The following is a 15,828-nucleotide window of genomic DNA, read 5'->3' as shown; positions in this document are numbered from 1 at the left end:
AACCTTAGATTTAACTTTCCTTTTTTTTTAAATATTAATGTACGCCTAATTTAAATAGCTTTATTCTATAAAATAAAGTAGTCAATTAATTTAAATATATACGATTTGGAGATGACTGGTTTTCTTCTGCCTACACATGCAAAAATTTTTATATAGTGGGGAAAAATAAAAGTATTTCAAATTAAAGTACGATGTAAACTATTTTGTTTTGTTAGTCATAGACTCAGGTCCACTAGAGGATTTCTAGTTAAAATTTTCATTACTTTAAATTTTTGCTTACGTGAGTGGTTTATAAAAGGCCTGAAAGGTGCTCCAACGCTTGCTATACTTCTGCTTTTGAATATAGTATATACCTTTTGTGTGTTCTAGAAGTTGATGAAAATGGAGATGAACATAAAGGGAACCAAGAAAAGAAGGAACTGGGTGATGAGAAAACTACTCCGAATTTCAGCATTGTTCCTTTATCTTCTGCTATTATTGATCATGAAATTGAAGTACTACTTTCTGAATGGAGTAAAAATGCTGACATGCTATTCAGTATACATCCTATGGATGGTTCACTGCTGGTATGGCATGTAGACTGGCTAGATGAATACCAGCCTGGCATGTTTCGCCAGGTGCAGGTACTTTATTTTTTCTGGTTTATGCATTGTTATTCAGTGAGAAGTATGATGAGAAAATAACTTTAATACTTACTCTTTCTCCCTTTTTTAAAATTCCAGGTGTCATTTGTCTCAAGAATTCCTGTTGCATTTCCAACGGGTGATGCAAACTCTCTTTGCAGAAGTATAGTGATGTATGCTTGTACCAAAAATGTTGACTTAGCTATTCAACAAGGCAAACAAAAGCCTCCTGGCCTTACACGATCTTCATCTATGCTTATCTCCTCTGGACATAGTAAATCAACCAACAGTTTAAAACTAAGTATCTTCACACCCAATGTTATGATGATTTCCAAACACGCGGATGGGTCATTGAACCAGTGGCTAGTGAGTTTTGCTGAGGAATCTGCTTTTTCAACTGTACTTAGTATTTCACATAAATCCCGATATTGTGGTCACCGTTTTCATCTTAATGACTTGGCTTGCCACTCGGTATTACCACTGCTGCTTACAACCTCACATCACAATGCTCTGATTTCACCAGATGTTGAGAGTGCAAAACAAGCAAATGATTCTTTAAAGTCTCAGGAGTCACCAGTAAGACTTCAGAGTAGAGGCAATGCAGATGTAACATCCCAGGATCCCAATGCGGTTTACAGTGAACTTATTCTTTGGAGAGTTGACCCTGTTGGGCCTTTGTCCTTTTCTGGTGGAGTTTCTGAACTTGCTCGGATCAATTCTCTCCATGTTTCAGCTTTTTCTAATGTTGCATGGCTGCCCACACTTATACCCAGCTACTGCCTTGGTGAGTTTGGTTTCCTGATTTGCGAAGTGTTCTAGAATAAAAGTAATATAACCTAATAATGTTATTAAATAGATAATGTAGATGTACTTGAATGCATTGAAAAAAATGTTAAGCATGGGTCCTTTATGTCACAAATTTCCAAGCTACTGGTACTTGGAAAGGGTCTGTTCCTGTGTGAAGAATTTCTGTGTTCTTCTTTTATTTATTTGATATTTCAGGAGCTAATGCAGTAAAGTTCTTAGATGCTTCAAGCATGTTGAACACTTAAAAGCAGCGGCAGATTTTTCTCTGTTTTGCAAATGGGATTCTCATTTCCTTTCATGTATTTTGATTTCGTTGCTGAGTGGAGCATTAAACTTTGCTTGTGAACACAAATTAACAAGAGGTAGTTTTTCTTATGCTATATTGTTTTCTTTCGTAACTTCAAAATTGCCTCTTGCCAGAAAAAGGGAGCAAGTTGGTGTTTGAATATTTGAGCACTTTGTGCATTCTTATTTTTCAGGTGCATACTGTAATTCTCCAAGTGCCTGCTTTGTGGCTAGTGATGGACAGCATTTGAGATTATATCAAGCTGTAATAGATGCTAAGAAACTTTTGTGTGAGCTCTCCAATCCACAAATTTCTGTAAGTGAAAATCTCTTTCAAGTTTTTGGAGGTTGTAACTTCATTCAGCAGCACTAGTTTCAGACTCGTTCATAACTAAGCTGGTTGCTGAGGCTTTCACATTGCAGCCATGCTGCATTCCATTTAATCTCAAACTCTGGATATTGAGGCAGGTCAATGTTTAGTTGGGAAATACCTTTGAAACACTTGCACTAAAAGGAGTAATAGCAGAGCAACAGACTGTGTGTGTTGTCCATCCTAAGGAAAAGTTGAGATGACAATGCAGCCTTGGAAAAGGACAATAAACTGCTGAATGTAAGGCCTTCCAGATGAGAGACGCAAGTTCTTGTCACCTTTCAACCATCAAAGCCAGTGTGACTCCTGATAAAACTGGGAATGTTGCATTTGTTCTTGGTGGATTGCAACCAGTGTGTATTTAATGCCTTAGTTAACATTTGCTTACTGGTGTTGCACCTACCTAGCAGGCAGTGCCACAGAAATGCACAACACTGAGTTAACAAGACCATCCCCCTGACTCTTTTTAAACAGAAATACGTCGGTGAAGTTTTTAACATCATAAGTCAGCAATCTACGGCTCGCCCAGGGTGTATCATTGAACTGGATGCTATCACAGAGCTTGTAAGACCTTTTTGTGAATTCATTTCATAGCATAATTAGCTTGTTTAAAAAGTGGTAGCAATAAGGCTATACCTGTAGCTTTCCATCAGGTAAAGATGAGTTATTTAAAGACTGATTCTGACATTTACTTGCTTTTTGTTTCGTAGTACCTGTACATGAAAAAATTGTGTGTAATGAAAGTGCATTTTCTTGAGAAATCTTTCATTGATACATAGAACTTAACAATCAAGTTAAAAGCTCACAGGTTAGAGAGCAATCTTAAGCAGTACACTCCATGATATTCACTTTTGTGTGTTTTTGCTTCCTTAGCATGGCAGAAAAACACAGTTATTCCACGTTTTTCAAGAAGACTTCATTTTAAATACCCAGGAGAAGGAAATTCCTGAAAAGAAGAACAATTTATCAGAATCTGGTAAAGAATTCTTTTTTGTTCCACAGAGGAAAAAGAACTTGTTATATAGCTTTTAGTATTTTAAGGTGAAATACCTTTATTTGAGGTCTTTATATACCAAAGAGGAAAATCTAGTCTAATGACACTCATGCTTGCTTCGCTTCCTTTAAGAGCAGTGCACAACCAAATTTTAGGTGAAGTTACTTAAACCATGAGATACCCATCATGAACCAGCAGTGGAATGCTTAATACAATACTTTTCTTAGATGAGGGGGAAAGCGTTTTAAACATAGAGCCTCTAGCTGCAGGTATGATACAGACAAAGCTTACTTGCGTCCTTTCATGATGGATGTTCGTCCTTTACATTGGCTAAATACTTCTCCTTAGGCCTTGAGTTGTAAAATAAATGGCAGGCCAAACAAATACCCCAAACCACAGCTATAAAATACAGTACTATGAGTAGTGTGTGGATTTGTAGGTCTTAGGGCAGATCTGAATTGCTCTGGAATAAATAATCAGTTTTCCTCGGCGGAGTGGGTCAGTGGTTGTGTTATATAGGTATCACGATTTTGTTTGTTCAGTTCCAATGAGATAACGTGGGGAAAAAAGGGTCAGAGTAAAGTGTTTGATACCAAGTCATCTGCAGTAGTAAAGGGAATGCAGAATAAAAGAAAGCAAAGTTGTGGAGCAGTGTCAAAAAGTTGCATAGTAACTTGGTACACAAAATTTATTTTTCTTAGAAGAAGATGGAGACACCTAGGGAAATATTACCTGAACTGTGTGTGTATATATATATATATAGTGATCAATCCTGATTTACCTGTTTCTAGTCAAGAAAGATTTGGAGTAGTGGAGATAATCTATGAAAATGTCAACCTAACTCTCATTAGAGGTCAAAAAGTGCAAATGGGATATTGAAAATGGAGAACAAAATAGAGAACAAAATGAAGTGTTACTCTACAGCATAAGTTTGTTGTACATTTGCATCTTGATCATGATATGCAGAAAGGACTTCAAAAGAAATATGGAAGCTATTTGATCTTAGAAAAGTGCAACTATATACATCTGTAAGTGTTCTGAAGGTCTATATGGGTTGCTGCAATGTAAGAAACTGGGCTGCGTGGATCCTTTTAAAAACTGTGAATTAGAAGCGTATCGTTCTAATTTCAAAGTATTTTCTAGTACTTTAAAGCTCTTTAGTTTTAAAACACCCGCACTATTTCCTCTTTAATAAAGCATATAAGTATTTAGCTCATGTTCTTTTTAAAAAAAGAACAAATTGACTTGCATTTTTCTACAGTACCATAAGCAACCAAATGTCAAACCTACAAGGCAAATACAGCTTATTCTTGATCATTTTTTAGTAGATGCATACCTAAAGAAGGGTCAGAGGAATCATGGAGGAAAAATGGCCACTACACTAACTATTCTTTCTTGGTCCTAGTGTATTTACTTTCGTGCTGAGGAAGGAGAATGGCTGGGTGCACCCTCCAGAAATGGTCTCCTACTGATATTACAACTCATGTTGTCTTTTCTTTGGGTGAAACTGTAGCAAATAATTTCTTAGGAAGAAGCATTGTACCTCTTGTGCATTCCAGACAACACAGTCGGTCTGGCTGGGTCGGGATGGATGAGCCTGTCGATTAGGCCAGGCCATGACTTTCACAACTGTTGACATGGCATTTCTTCTACAGATGTAACTTACATACTTTTTATCTATTAAAAGCCAGCTAGTTCACTGTCTTAACTACTACAATTGCCAGTAGCAGATAGCTAAGAAACTGTAAGAGACAAGCATGTAAAAGACAAAAGTGTAGAGCTGAGACGACATTCTAGGATTTACCTTTAAACACAGCAAATTCAGGAAAATATTTTGTTCTCTCTGAAGGAAAGCATGGATAGTTCTTCATGTGTACCTCTAGTTGTAGTGGTTACGTTTGTGATAAAATACTGAGAAAACTAATATAACAGAGTTGCATTTCGGTATTAGTTTGTTATAGCTTAATATGATTATTTGCTAGCCAGCAAAATTTAGTTCTGTTTTCAGGTGAATAACCCCTAAGATCTTCCTGTTCTGAATTTCATCAGGAAACCAGCAGAACGGATTCTCTGAAAAATTCTACTTAATAGTAATAGAGTATACTCAAACCCATTCATTACTGCATATGTGGCATTTACATTTGAAGTCAATTCCTGTCTCAGTAGGTAAGCCCTCTTTCTTGTAGTTTTCTGCTTAAAAAAAAGTCACTATCTTGTGAATATATCTGCTATTTGGTGTATTCTAAATTGTGTTTCAGCTTTTTGAAAAGAATCTGCAATTCTTCTAGCACAAGCATAATTACTACTTAATCTCCAGAATGCTGAAGCTTTTGAGTTCAGCCTGAGCCCAAAGTTTGGTATTTTTTGTGCATTCTAAGGGCAAATATATCTGTCCAGCCTAACAAACAGTTCAGATATTTTACTTCTCAGAAGCTTCTGTTCTGCCATTTTTGAGTTTACTCATAAACTCTAAATTGAACCATAGTCTGAAGCACCTAAACATCAGAGAAAAAATTAGTTATGAACAATTTTGAAGTTCTTAAATCTGCTGGTTCTCTTTCAGACTATCAAATTACCACAAAAAGTATAAAAGTTTTAAAGTAAGCTAAAATATACTTGGTTAGTTTTCTGATAACATGTAAAGATTTTAAGAAAACATAAATCTGGCATTCACTACATACCAAAAGATATACTGCACGTTCCTGTTATTTAAACCAAATTGGTATTTGTCTTACTGTTACTTTCAAAGGCAGAATTTCTACAGTTATTTTAAGTATTATTGCAATTAGTTTCTAAGTTGGTGAGAAGACTAAAGATCCAAATTTTCTGATCTACTCATATGATGAGAACATTACCAATAAAGCTTTTCTAACCAACCTATTGGCAATTTTCATGTTCCAAGTCCATCAAATTCATACTTCAACTGTTGAGTTTTATTAAAAAAGTAGAAGTGAAGCATTTTTATCAAATAATCTCTGAGATCCTACATTTTAAGTGAATATTAACAAAACTTTTCTGAAAAACACCTTTCCCCAATTTGTAAGGTAAGACACAGAGATCTTAATTTAATTTCTCTAGCTGCAGGTATTTTGTGCTTCATGAAGTGTTAAGTTTCTGTGGATAACCACATAACTCTTTTCTCTGCAGTTTTGGTGTTTCCAGTTACAGTTCAGTTGTTTTAAGTCTGAAAAATTTAAAGCTATAACTTCTCAGCATTTCTAAAATGTCAGAAGTATTTAATCTGAGGTGTGCTAGCATTTCTCTTTAAATTTGAATGTGGGAATGCATTTCATTAAAGCTAAAGTAAAATTTTAAGCCATGTTTTATCTGTCTCTTTGGAACTTTTAAGGTGAGTAAAATTACTTCTTAAGTTAAATAATTTATTTTTTAAATTAACAATGCAAACTTTTTTAGATGAAAGGATGGATTCAAATACACCTGAAGCAGCAACACAAACGGAAGAATTGTATTCTTCACCAGATCCAGAAAAGATCCAGTCACCATTCACTCAAAAGTATCAGGCCTGTAGAGCAAACCTTCAGAGCACCAGCTGGCTTACTCTGTCTTCCAAAATGGTGTATAGTCAGGAGTTGAATTTGCCTGAAGGAGTGGAGATAATAAGTGTAAAGCCGTCAGCAGGTTTGTAACTTTTTTTAAACAATAAAATAAGGAATTCTTGCCTTTCTGACTTCAGTCTTAAAATAGAAACAAAGTAATAGTAAGTTTGGTGTTTGTTGCTAAAATTAAAACACCTGTAGGTAGTTATAAAAGGTTTGCTAAAACTTGCTCCACCAACTTTATATCTCGTGGAGCTAATACTAAATACTGATCCTAAAATAAAGCTTTTATTTAAGATATAATATGTATTGAATTCCAGATTGTTGCAATAAAAGGAATTATACAAATACAAATTTCATTTTGCAGTCAGTCATGAAATTTTTTTTGCAGGGTTTATGCTTAAATTTTAAGGCTTCCATCAGTCTTTCAAAAAATATTTTATAAAAACATTCAGATTTATGAATGGGAAACGTTTGTTTGGTAGGAGAGATGATAGATATTAATATTCAGGTTTAAATAATATAATTTGACTTCTGTTTAGAACATGAAGTGTAATCAAAGGGTAAAATGGTTTTATAGTATTTTTGTCACGTTGTCTCCTTTGTGAGGCCCTGCAAACAACTCTCTGCGAGGAAGTGCTGATTTTTTTTTTTCCAGAATAATGATAACTGAATAAAAATGTCATTACTGTCTCACTTGCTTCTTAATATTTCCCTCAGTAAAAGTGTATTTTATTTAATTTTAGGACATCTGAGTAGTTCTTCCATATATCCTGTTTGTCGTGCACCATATCTGCTGGCTACTTCATGCTCTGATGGAAAAGTTCGATTTTGGAGATGCAGAGTTACCACTGAATCATCAGTTTCTTCCATTCCAGAGTATAGCGCACATAGCGATGTGACATATGTGTGGGAAGAATGGCCATTACTGATTGAGGATGGACTTCTTAGTAGTAGTGCTATTAGTGTTCCAGGAAGGCCAACTGAAGTTAGCTGTGCACACACGAACAGATTAGCAGTAGCATACAAGCAGGTAACATCTAAAAATAGTCATCTTTCTCAAGATTTTATAATGCATGTTAGTATTTTTGAATGTGAATCTACAGGGGGTTCTTCTTGGATTCTAGAACAAACTCTTCACTTAGATGAGGTAGGCACCATGCTAGACTCTGGTGTTAGTATTGATAGTAATTTAGTGGCATATAACCAACAAGACATTTCTCTGTCTCATGGTGGGAATATTATGCCTAGCACTAAGCACTTGGTACACTTAGATTGGATGTCAAGGGAAGATGGTTCACATATTCTAACAGTAGGAATTGGATCAAAACTTTATATGTTTGGTCAGCTTTCTGGGAAACTGCAAGAACAAAATGGTAAGGAGATTGTTGCAGTCTCCCATAGTGGCAGTACGAAGGCTACAACCCTTTCTAGGTTTGTTCTGCTGCGTTCTGTCGACTTGGTTTCATCTGTAGAGGGGTCACCTCCTTTTCCAGTCTCCTTGTCTTGGGTGCGTGATGGCATTCTTGTAGTTGGAATGGATTGTGAAATGCATGTTTATTCCCAGTGGCAGTCTCCTTCCAAGCAGGATCTAGTTAGTACAGATTCCTACAGTGGAAGTATGCCATGTATAACTAGCTTAATGAAACAAAGCCAGTCATCTGCCTCAGGTCTGCATCCACCAAAGCGAACCTTGACCAGATCTATGACCAGCCTTGCACAGAAACTTAGTGGGAAAAGATCAGCCTGTGATCTGTCTACGGAAATGGAAGATTCTGGTCTCTTTGAAGCAGCTCATACATTATCTCCCACTTTACCTCAGTACCATCCATATCAACTGTTGGAACTCATGGATCTTGGTAAAGTACGTAGAGCAAAAGCCATTCTGTCACATCTGGTGAAGTGCATTGCTGGAGAAGTTGTTGCTATAAATGAAACTGAACCTAATCATGATAAAAGGCTCAGATCTCTGACCATCAGTGCTAGTGGAAGTACTGCAAGAGATCCCAAAACATTCAGCAAAACTGAGTCTGCAGACTATATTGAAATAGACTCTGTTCCACCATTGCCCTTATATGCTCTGCTTGCTGCAGATGACGATTCATCTCATTCCTGTTCAGAGAAGTCTAATAATCAAAATAGTCAAAATAAAAAAGATGTGCCCAATGACAATTATGAAGATCTCTTTCAAAATACTGTTATAAGTACAGATGAACTTGTTACATTTGATGCAGATGAAGACAGTTTGAAACCAAAAGTCATCGATCTTTCTCAATATAGCCCAACTTACTTTGGACCAGAGCATGCTCAGGTTCTTTCTCGTCACTTGCTTCATTCAAGCTTGCCAGGTCTGACTAGGATGGAGCAAATGTCATTGATGGCCTTGGCAGATACAATTGCTACAACCAGTACAGACATTGGAGAAAGCAGAGACAGAAATCAGGGTAAGCCGTCTCTTCCAAGTTAAATGTACAACTGTGCTTCACAACCTTTTTTGGGAGTTTTTCCTATTTTGGAATACTTTTGTAGCTTATGAAAGCACATCATAGTTTTGTTTCATAGTATAGCCCCAGACCAAAAATCAGCATTGGACTAAGAGACAAGGGGACAGTGTGTGAAGGGCGAGTGAGGGGCGGGTGTGTAGATCACAAGGCTATAATTGCCCAGGGAATTCTTTGTTTGGGATCCCTCTCTTTGGAGGCACCCAGCCTGGGTTGTTCTTGCTGCAGTAGCTTTAAATTAAATTAATTATTTTATAAAGATCCAATGCCTGAAACTCTGCTACGGGAAACCCAGGGTCAAGCCTGGAGGAGGCATGCCCGAGAGTGTGTGTGCGTGCAACACCGTGAATGGTGCATGAATGCTCAGGCAGCAGTTCCTCCTTTAATGGTTTGTTAAATACTGTGCCCTTACAGTATTTGCTGTTTAACTAAAGTTCCAAGACTTCAGACTTCTATAAAATCAGATTCTGTATTGTTAACTGTTAGTGCCAGTTTTAGTCCATCAGCCCACATGCCATAATTGTTTCTAATTCACTTTTAAGGAGATAACTTTCTTAAGGCCAGTGTTTGTTGTGCTATGTAGAGAAATTGAAACTAAGTTTACGGATTTTTTTATATGATAACACTTTTTCTGTTTCTTGCATTGAGAACAGATAACTTAAAAACTTTTCATATTTGAAATTTTTCTCTTTCCCTTTCCTTGAAGGGAAGAATTATGAATTTAGCTATACTATTTATGAACTTAAAGCATTAGTAGTCACAGAATTGTAAAGTATTTCTTCTGTTAAGACACCCAATAGCTGCTTGTAGTAGTTTTTCTAAATTGCTTATAAAAATATTTCATTCCAGGTGGAGAAACTCTTGATGAGTGTGGTTTAAAATTTTTATTGGCTGTTCGGCTTCACACATTTCTAACAACTTCACTTCCTCCTGTACATCGAGCTCAACTGCTTCACCAAGGTAACTGTTGTGTTTTCTTAGATGAGGTGAATCTTACTGACATAGCTGTACATACAATTGCATGATTGACATGCCTCTGCAGAATCAATGAGTTACTTTGTTGTTTTTTTTAAGAAAAAGATTGTTCAATATCATTGTATGCCAGAGCAGAATATATCTGTTTTATTTTAGGTAGAGGTCTTGGAATCGAAGTGATTTTTTTTCTAATAATTCTTTAGTTGTAAATTTTCTATTTCCCAAAAGAATTGGCTTTTCTGCACTTCTAGGACCATGTTGTTCCAATAACCTTCTGCAGGAATAATGCAATAGAAAATAGAGTACGTACTTAGTTTTTTAATACGTATTTGAAAAAAGATATCTCTTACAGTCTACTCAAATTTATAAAGTTTTTTCATATGCTTACTGTAATTATCCAATAGACTATTTCAAATAGTTTTCTTTGGTATAGTTTTAAGTAGTTGCAACGTGATATTCCAGACAACTGAATGAGAGGGATTTGATTAAGCCTAATCAAATCTAAAGGACTGGCTGTGATTGCTTCTTTACCCTTTCATTAGTCATCATGACAGTTGATGGCATTTCCAATCTCACGGTTTGTCACCCGTCAGCTGCATCAGAGACTGGAATTTGCCAAGACTGCCGCAATAGAGTACCACTGAGTTAGCTCTCTGGTGAAATACTTTTAGTTGAGATACTTCTGCTGAGCTCAGAAATTGCTGAGAGTAAGAAGTGCCTCCAAGGCATCTGCAGAGGTGTAGTTGAGTGTGCCTTTGTACAAAAAAGCATCTCCTCATCCTCACTAGAGTTGCAATTATCCATAGCCACGTACACTGCTACACCTAATTGCTGTCTTCCTCATGTAATTTTTTTCCCCCAGATTTCTTTTGTATCTCTGTCCTCAAACCTGTTTTCTTCTGTGATTATCTGAAACTTCACATTTTCTAATCCAAGTGAAAATACCGAACCTATCATTTGAAACTTTGAAAAGTTTAATCAGTATGCTGCGCTTTGTATCATGGCTAATCTTAAATGCCACCCACAATAAGTGTATTTTGAGCTTCAGTCAGTAACTCTGTTCTTTGCAAACTTGCATAAAGGGTTTGCAGGTGAAAAAATATTTTCATCTGTGTGAGCTTTTTTTAATATTTGGTATGCAGTGCTTACAAATATTCTTAAATTTCTGTTGCGTCATCAACAATGCACTTTAGAAATCAAAACTAAACAATTCAACCTTCTTCCCTTCTCTTTTTCCCACCCCCTTGACTTCACATTCTGGATTATTTTATTAGTGAATATCTCTTTTCTTTTTTTTTTTCTTTATGGCCTATTATGTAGGCTTATCTACTAGTCATTTTGCCTGGGCATTTCATTCAGTAGCAGAAGAAGAACTACTGAGCATGCTCCCTGCAGTGCAGAAAGGAGATCCAACATGGTCAGAACTCAGAGCTATGGGTATAGGATGGTGGGTTCGAAATATCCATAGCCTGCGGAAATGCATAGAAAAGGTAAATATAGCATTCTGAAACAAAACTATGAAACTTTTCCAAACAGCTGTCCTCTGCTGTTTACCTTCTATTTATGTGGGTTTAAATTTTTAGATATGTTCAGTGTTTCTGAATGTTTTGTGCTGTATTTTTTGTACGTATAGTTTATTGTATGAGTAAGAACTTTTGTATTTAACTATTTTTTTTTCCTAGTACTTTAGGTTTCAAATTACAGTGTGAAGTACATTTGGGGCTTTTAGGTATTCCATTTTCAAGGTGGCAGTGTACAGTCCTTATTGTGGATGCTTAAGATACAGATTGAGTGTATAGTTATTTTTTTATAATAAAATCAGGAAACAAGTTAAGGAAAAAGGTTCTCCTTAGAAACATATCATAAGTGGGGTCAACTAAGATATTATACATCTGTCTTGCAAACTGATACATTTCCATGATAAAAAAACCTATTGTTTTGTTTTGGCTTGTTGGTTTGTTTGTATTTTTTAAATTTTTTGTTTTTTAAATATGTATCTTAGTCATCACAGATGTGGCAATAAGCCTAACCTCATTACCACTTGTTTTAAGCTCTTGGAAAAGCCAAGTGTGTTGAGCTAGAAAATGACATGCACAAGATACTTTGACTACAAAGCACAAAGTGGTAAAATGCATGTCTCTACTTTTACTTTTCAGTCTTCAGCAATCAGTCATCACTTTATGAAACTTAACCTGCGTTGCATTAAAAAAATTCCCAGTGTTCTGGGCCTGCATTTAAGTTTACCTTACATTGGTCTTGGGCTATTCTTGCTGCCACTTACTCCTTTTTCGTTGCTAACCTCCAAAAGTAATCTCCTGTAAACAACTTTTCTCTTGTTGTGACTGGTCCTGGCCTGTTCTTTGATTACCAGAGCAACGAGTAAATTAATTTTGTTATGATTTCAGGAACTGATTTCAGGTGTACGCATTCCCATTTGATCTGCAAAAAAAGCTTCTAGTCCTGGAAAAGCATTAGCTAAATGATATAAAACAAAAACAAGTGGTTGAAGCTGTGGTATCTTTACGTGTTCTTATGTCAGACTCATAGTGAGCGGAGGGATTCCATATTAAGGAGAACTTCCAAGCACTATGGGGCATGGGATACAGGGATCCAATTTAAGATTCATTTGAATTTTAGTCATTTTTTTGCTGTTGAATTATCTTCACAGGTGGCTAAAGCAGCCTTTCAGCGAAACAATGATCCACTTGATGCAGCCATTTTTTACCTTGCAATGAAAAAGAAGGCTGTGATCTGGGGATTATACAGGTAGGAGACATGCAAGCTCTTACATGGAGTTTCATACTGTCTGGTATAATTTTGGGGAAAAAAGTTGAATGTGATGGTAATCCAAAAGAAGCACAAATATTACTATTGAAAGCTGAGATCTGACTTCTAAATTAGTCATTACATTGAATGAGTAGTTTTTAAGCTTCTTGTATTTACTGAGGTAATTTAGTTGCTGGTTCTGAAGGTAGATGCTCCAAGTTTTAGTCTCAAATCTGCTGTAATTTCAATGACTGCTTAATTTGGATTTACTTCTGAGGGCTACCTGTGTAGTGTGTGGAATGACATAGTTATTTTTTAGAAAAGTGTTTGTTGTTACAAATTTTACCTTAAGTTCAGAGGACCGAATTAAGTCTGTCTCTGAAACTGGCGTTTTGTAACATAATGTTCAACGTTGCAAGCTTCTTAAAAAAGTAGTTTGAGTTGTCACTTACTGTTAAGAGCTTACCTGGGAAAAGTGAGCTTTTCTGTATTTGTACCAGGTTGACTGAAAACACCATTAGTTTTTGTATTTACTAAAGTTCATTTTTGTTTTAAAATATAAAGCCTCCTATGCTTCTAGTTTGGTGAGAGCCTCTGCGTTTCCTGATGAAAAGATCTGTGTAAAATTCTACTGGCATCTGAGGAAATTAAGAGCCATAATGCATCTAGTAAAACACATAATATTTTTATCAATCATGTTCAATATACAGGTCCCAAAAAGATACTAAAATGACACAGTTTTTTGGAAACAACTTCACTGAAGACAGATGGCGTAAAGCAGCATTAAAGAATGCTTTTTCTTTGCTTGGCAAACAGCGTTTTGAACATTCTGCAGCATTTTTTTTGTTGGCAGGACACTTAAAAGATGCAGTGGAGGTAATAAAATAATGAACTTCTTAAATATTTAACACTGTTGTGTTGTCTGAAATGTACAAATATATTGAATGGGACTTGCATATTAGTATGACCCCTGAAGATTCTGGTTTGTATTCCTCCCCCTTTCCCCCCCCCCCAGTTAATGACAAATACAAATCCTTAATCTTTACATTTTGATTCTGTTTTCTCTCATATTAGTGATAGTAAAAGGTCCCATGGTTAATTATCGTAAATATTAAGAGGCCTACCTACCGTTAACTTGCTTTCAGATTGTCAGCCCTGCCATATATGAAGACAACACATTTTTTCTGTAGGATGTTTCATATCTGAAAATTAAGGCTTCTTTACAGTGTTGTGGGTTGGCCTCTAGATTCCCTTCACAAAAAAAATTATTTCCTCTGTCTGAACTGAAAAGGTGGGAGGAAATTCATATCTCTGACAATGAAGGGTTTGTTCTGTAAAGTTTCGTAACCAAAAAGAACAGCTTTAAGAGGTGGCATGTGCACACTGATAATGATTTATTGGAGGCAATTGATTTCAAAGGTATAGTGTCATGTCAGACTTAAACTGACAAAATTGCAGATCAAATCTTGCATATAATAGCTGGCCACAGCTATTCTGCATAGTTCCTGCTAATTTTTTATGGAATTGATAGACCTACTTATCTCAATCTGAACAGATTTGTGTCACTTCCTGTCTTGTGATCATTTTAACCAGAGAAGAAATGTTTGGTCTTGTGAATATAATGTAATATTAACATATTACTATAAGTGTATATACATTCAGATATTAATACGAATATGTTCATGTTTTTTAAATTCAATTAGGTCTGCCTTGAAAAACTGAATGACATTCAATTGGCTCTTGTAATATCAAGACTTTATGAGTCAGAGTTTGAAGTATCTAGTACCTATAAATCTATACTACAGAAGAGAATTTTAGGAAGTGCATTTCCTGGAAAAGAGAGCTCAGGAAACATGCACTGTGACACTTTTCTGCGAAGTATGGCTTACTGGATTTTGGAAGATTATAGCAAGGCTCTTGACACTTTGATTAAACATTCTGTTGAAGATGAAGGAGGTAAGAATATGATTATTTTCCCTGTTAGGTTGGTTTTAACTATGTAGTTTCTTAAAGCATAGTTTGAACCAGACCAGGTACTGCATGGTTGCTCTCCATTGCTCATAAATAGCTCGCTGTAGCAATGTATGTGATTTCTGTAGTAAATGTGGTGACTGTATTGTTGTTATCCTGTATCCCCTGAATAGATACTTAATTTATCCTTTAACTATGTGAGTATCAGGGTAATGAGAATGACTTTGCAGTCATGTAGCTGTTTTTCCAGCAGTATCTGAAACAGGAAGAGACAAATTAACTTCATTAGTTAGCTTGAATCCATCACAACCTAGGCAAAAATTTCTTAATTGCACATTTTCATAGCAGTCTGGAAGACGCAGTATTTTGTAGCTTTTAGCCCTTGGGAAGAATGGTTTACCACAATGATAAACTGCCATAGAAAAGACTTTGGTATTTCCCGTGATACAAAGAGGCCCACATGGTGCCTGAAATAGCATGTAAGTCTCCTAAAGTGATTTTTTTTTTTTCCCCCCCTCTTCACTTGCTAGCTTTATAGGCCTTGTAAGAATCAGTTGTATTATTTCCTAAAGTTAATGTTCTCAAGGAGGTTAAATGTTTCAGGACCCTAATAGTTAGCATGCTAGCTAGTTTCAGTCCTGGCTACCGAGGGAAACTTGATGGGGATAAATGAAGACTTGAATCCCCAGAGCTGTGTAATTAATTTTAAAAACTAATTTCAGTTGAAGTTACATGCCTCAGGATAATTTTGAGCAAATTAGGGATATAGTGTTCAGTTGTTTCTGTCTTGGTCATATCCTCCTGTGTAAATTTATTTTTAAATGTTTCTAATTTTTTAATCAGCTCAGTGGCTTCTTTGTGGTGTTTTGCTTTATTTCTTACTTAAAAGGTGGTCTCTCAGGTACCTTTTCCTGTAATCTGTAGTTGGCTGTGCCATAACTCCTGACAGAGGAAACAGTAAGAGTTAACTTAATTCAGC

General features: G+C 36.0%; 1 protein-coding gene across 10 annotated transcripts in view; it reads left to right on the top strand.

Annotated features, from left to right (window-relative positions):
* The window catches only part of DMXL1 (Dmx like 1), an 84,094-nt gene that overhangs the window by 32,635 nt on the left and 35,631 nt on the right, over window positions 1-15,828 (top strand). For 9 of the 10 annotated variants that reach the window (XM_074568844.1, XM_074568843.1, XM_074568842.1 and 6 more), the window contains exons 11-23: window positions 370-623; window positions 723-1,407; window positions 1,910-2,031; window positions 2,560-2,649; window positions 2,959-3,061; window positions 5,129-5,245; window positions 6,494-6,718; window positions 7,383-9,080; window positions 9,987-10,097; window positions 11,433-11,602; window positions 12,781-12,878; window positions 13,589-13,754; window positions 14,582-14,834. In XM_074568844.1, the coding sequence (XP_074424945.1) occupies window positions 370-623; window positions 723-1,407; window positions 1,910-2,031; window positions 2,560-2,649; window positions 2,959-3,061; window positions 5,129-5,245; window positions 6,494-6,718; window positions 7,383-9,080; window positions 9,987-10,097; window positions 11,433-11,602; window positions 12,781-12,878; window positions 13,589-13,754; window positions 14,582-14,834 (4,092 nt within the window). The remainder of the gene's footprint in view (window positions 1-369; window positions 624-722; window positions 1,408-1,909; window positions 2,032-2,559; window positions 2,650-2,958; window positions 3,062-5,128; window positions 5,246-6,493; window positions 6,719-7,382; window positions 9,081-9,986; window positions 10,098-11,432; window positions 11,603-12,780; window positions 12,879-13,588; window positions 13,755-14,581; window positions 14,835-15,828) is intronic. The other variant, XM_074568838.1, reaches the window with a different exon arrangement.

This window comes from Larus michahellis, chromosome Z, assembly GCF_964199755.1.
Source record: "Larus michahellis chromosome Z, bLarMic1.1, whole genome shotgun sequence".
NCBI lineage: Eukaryota > Metazoa > Chordata > Aves > Charadriiformes > Laridae > Larus > Larus michahellis.
Note: the sequence above shows the minus strand (reverse complement) of the source record. Positions and strands in the feature narration are given on the sequence as shown.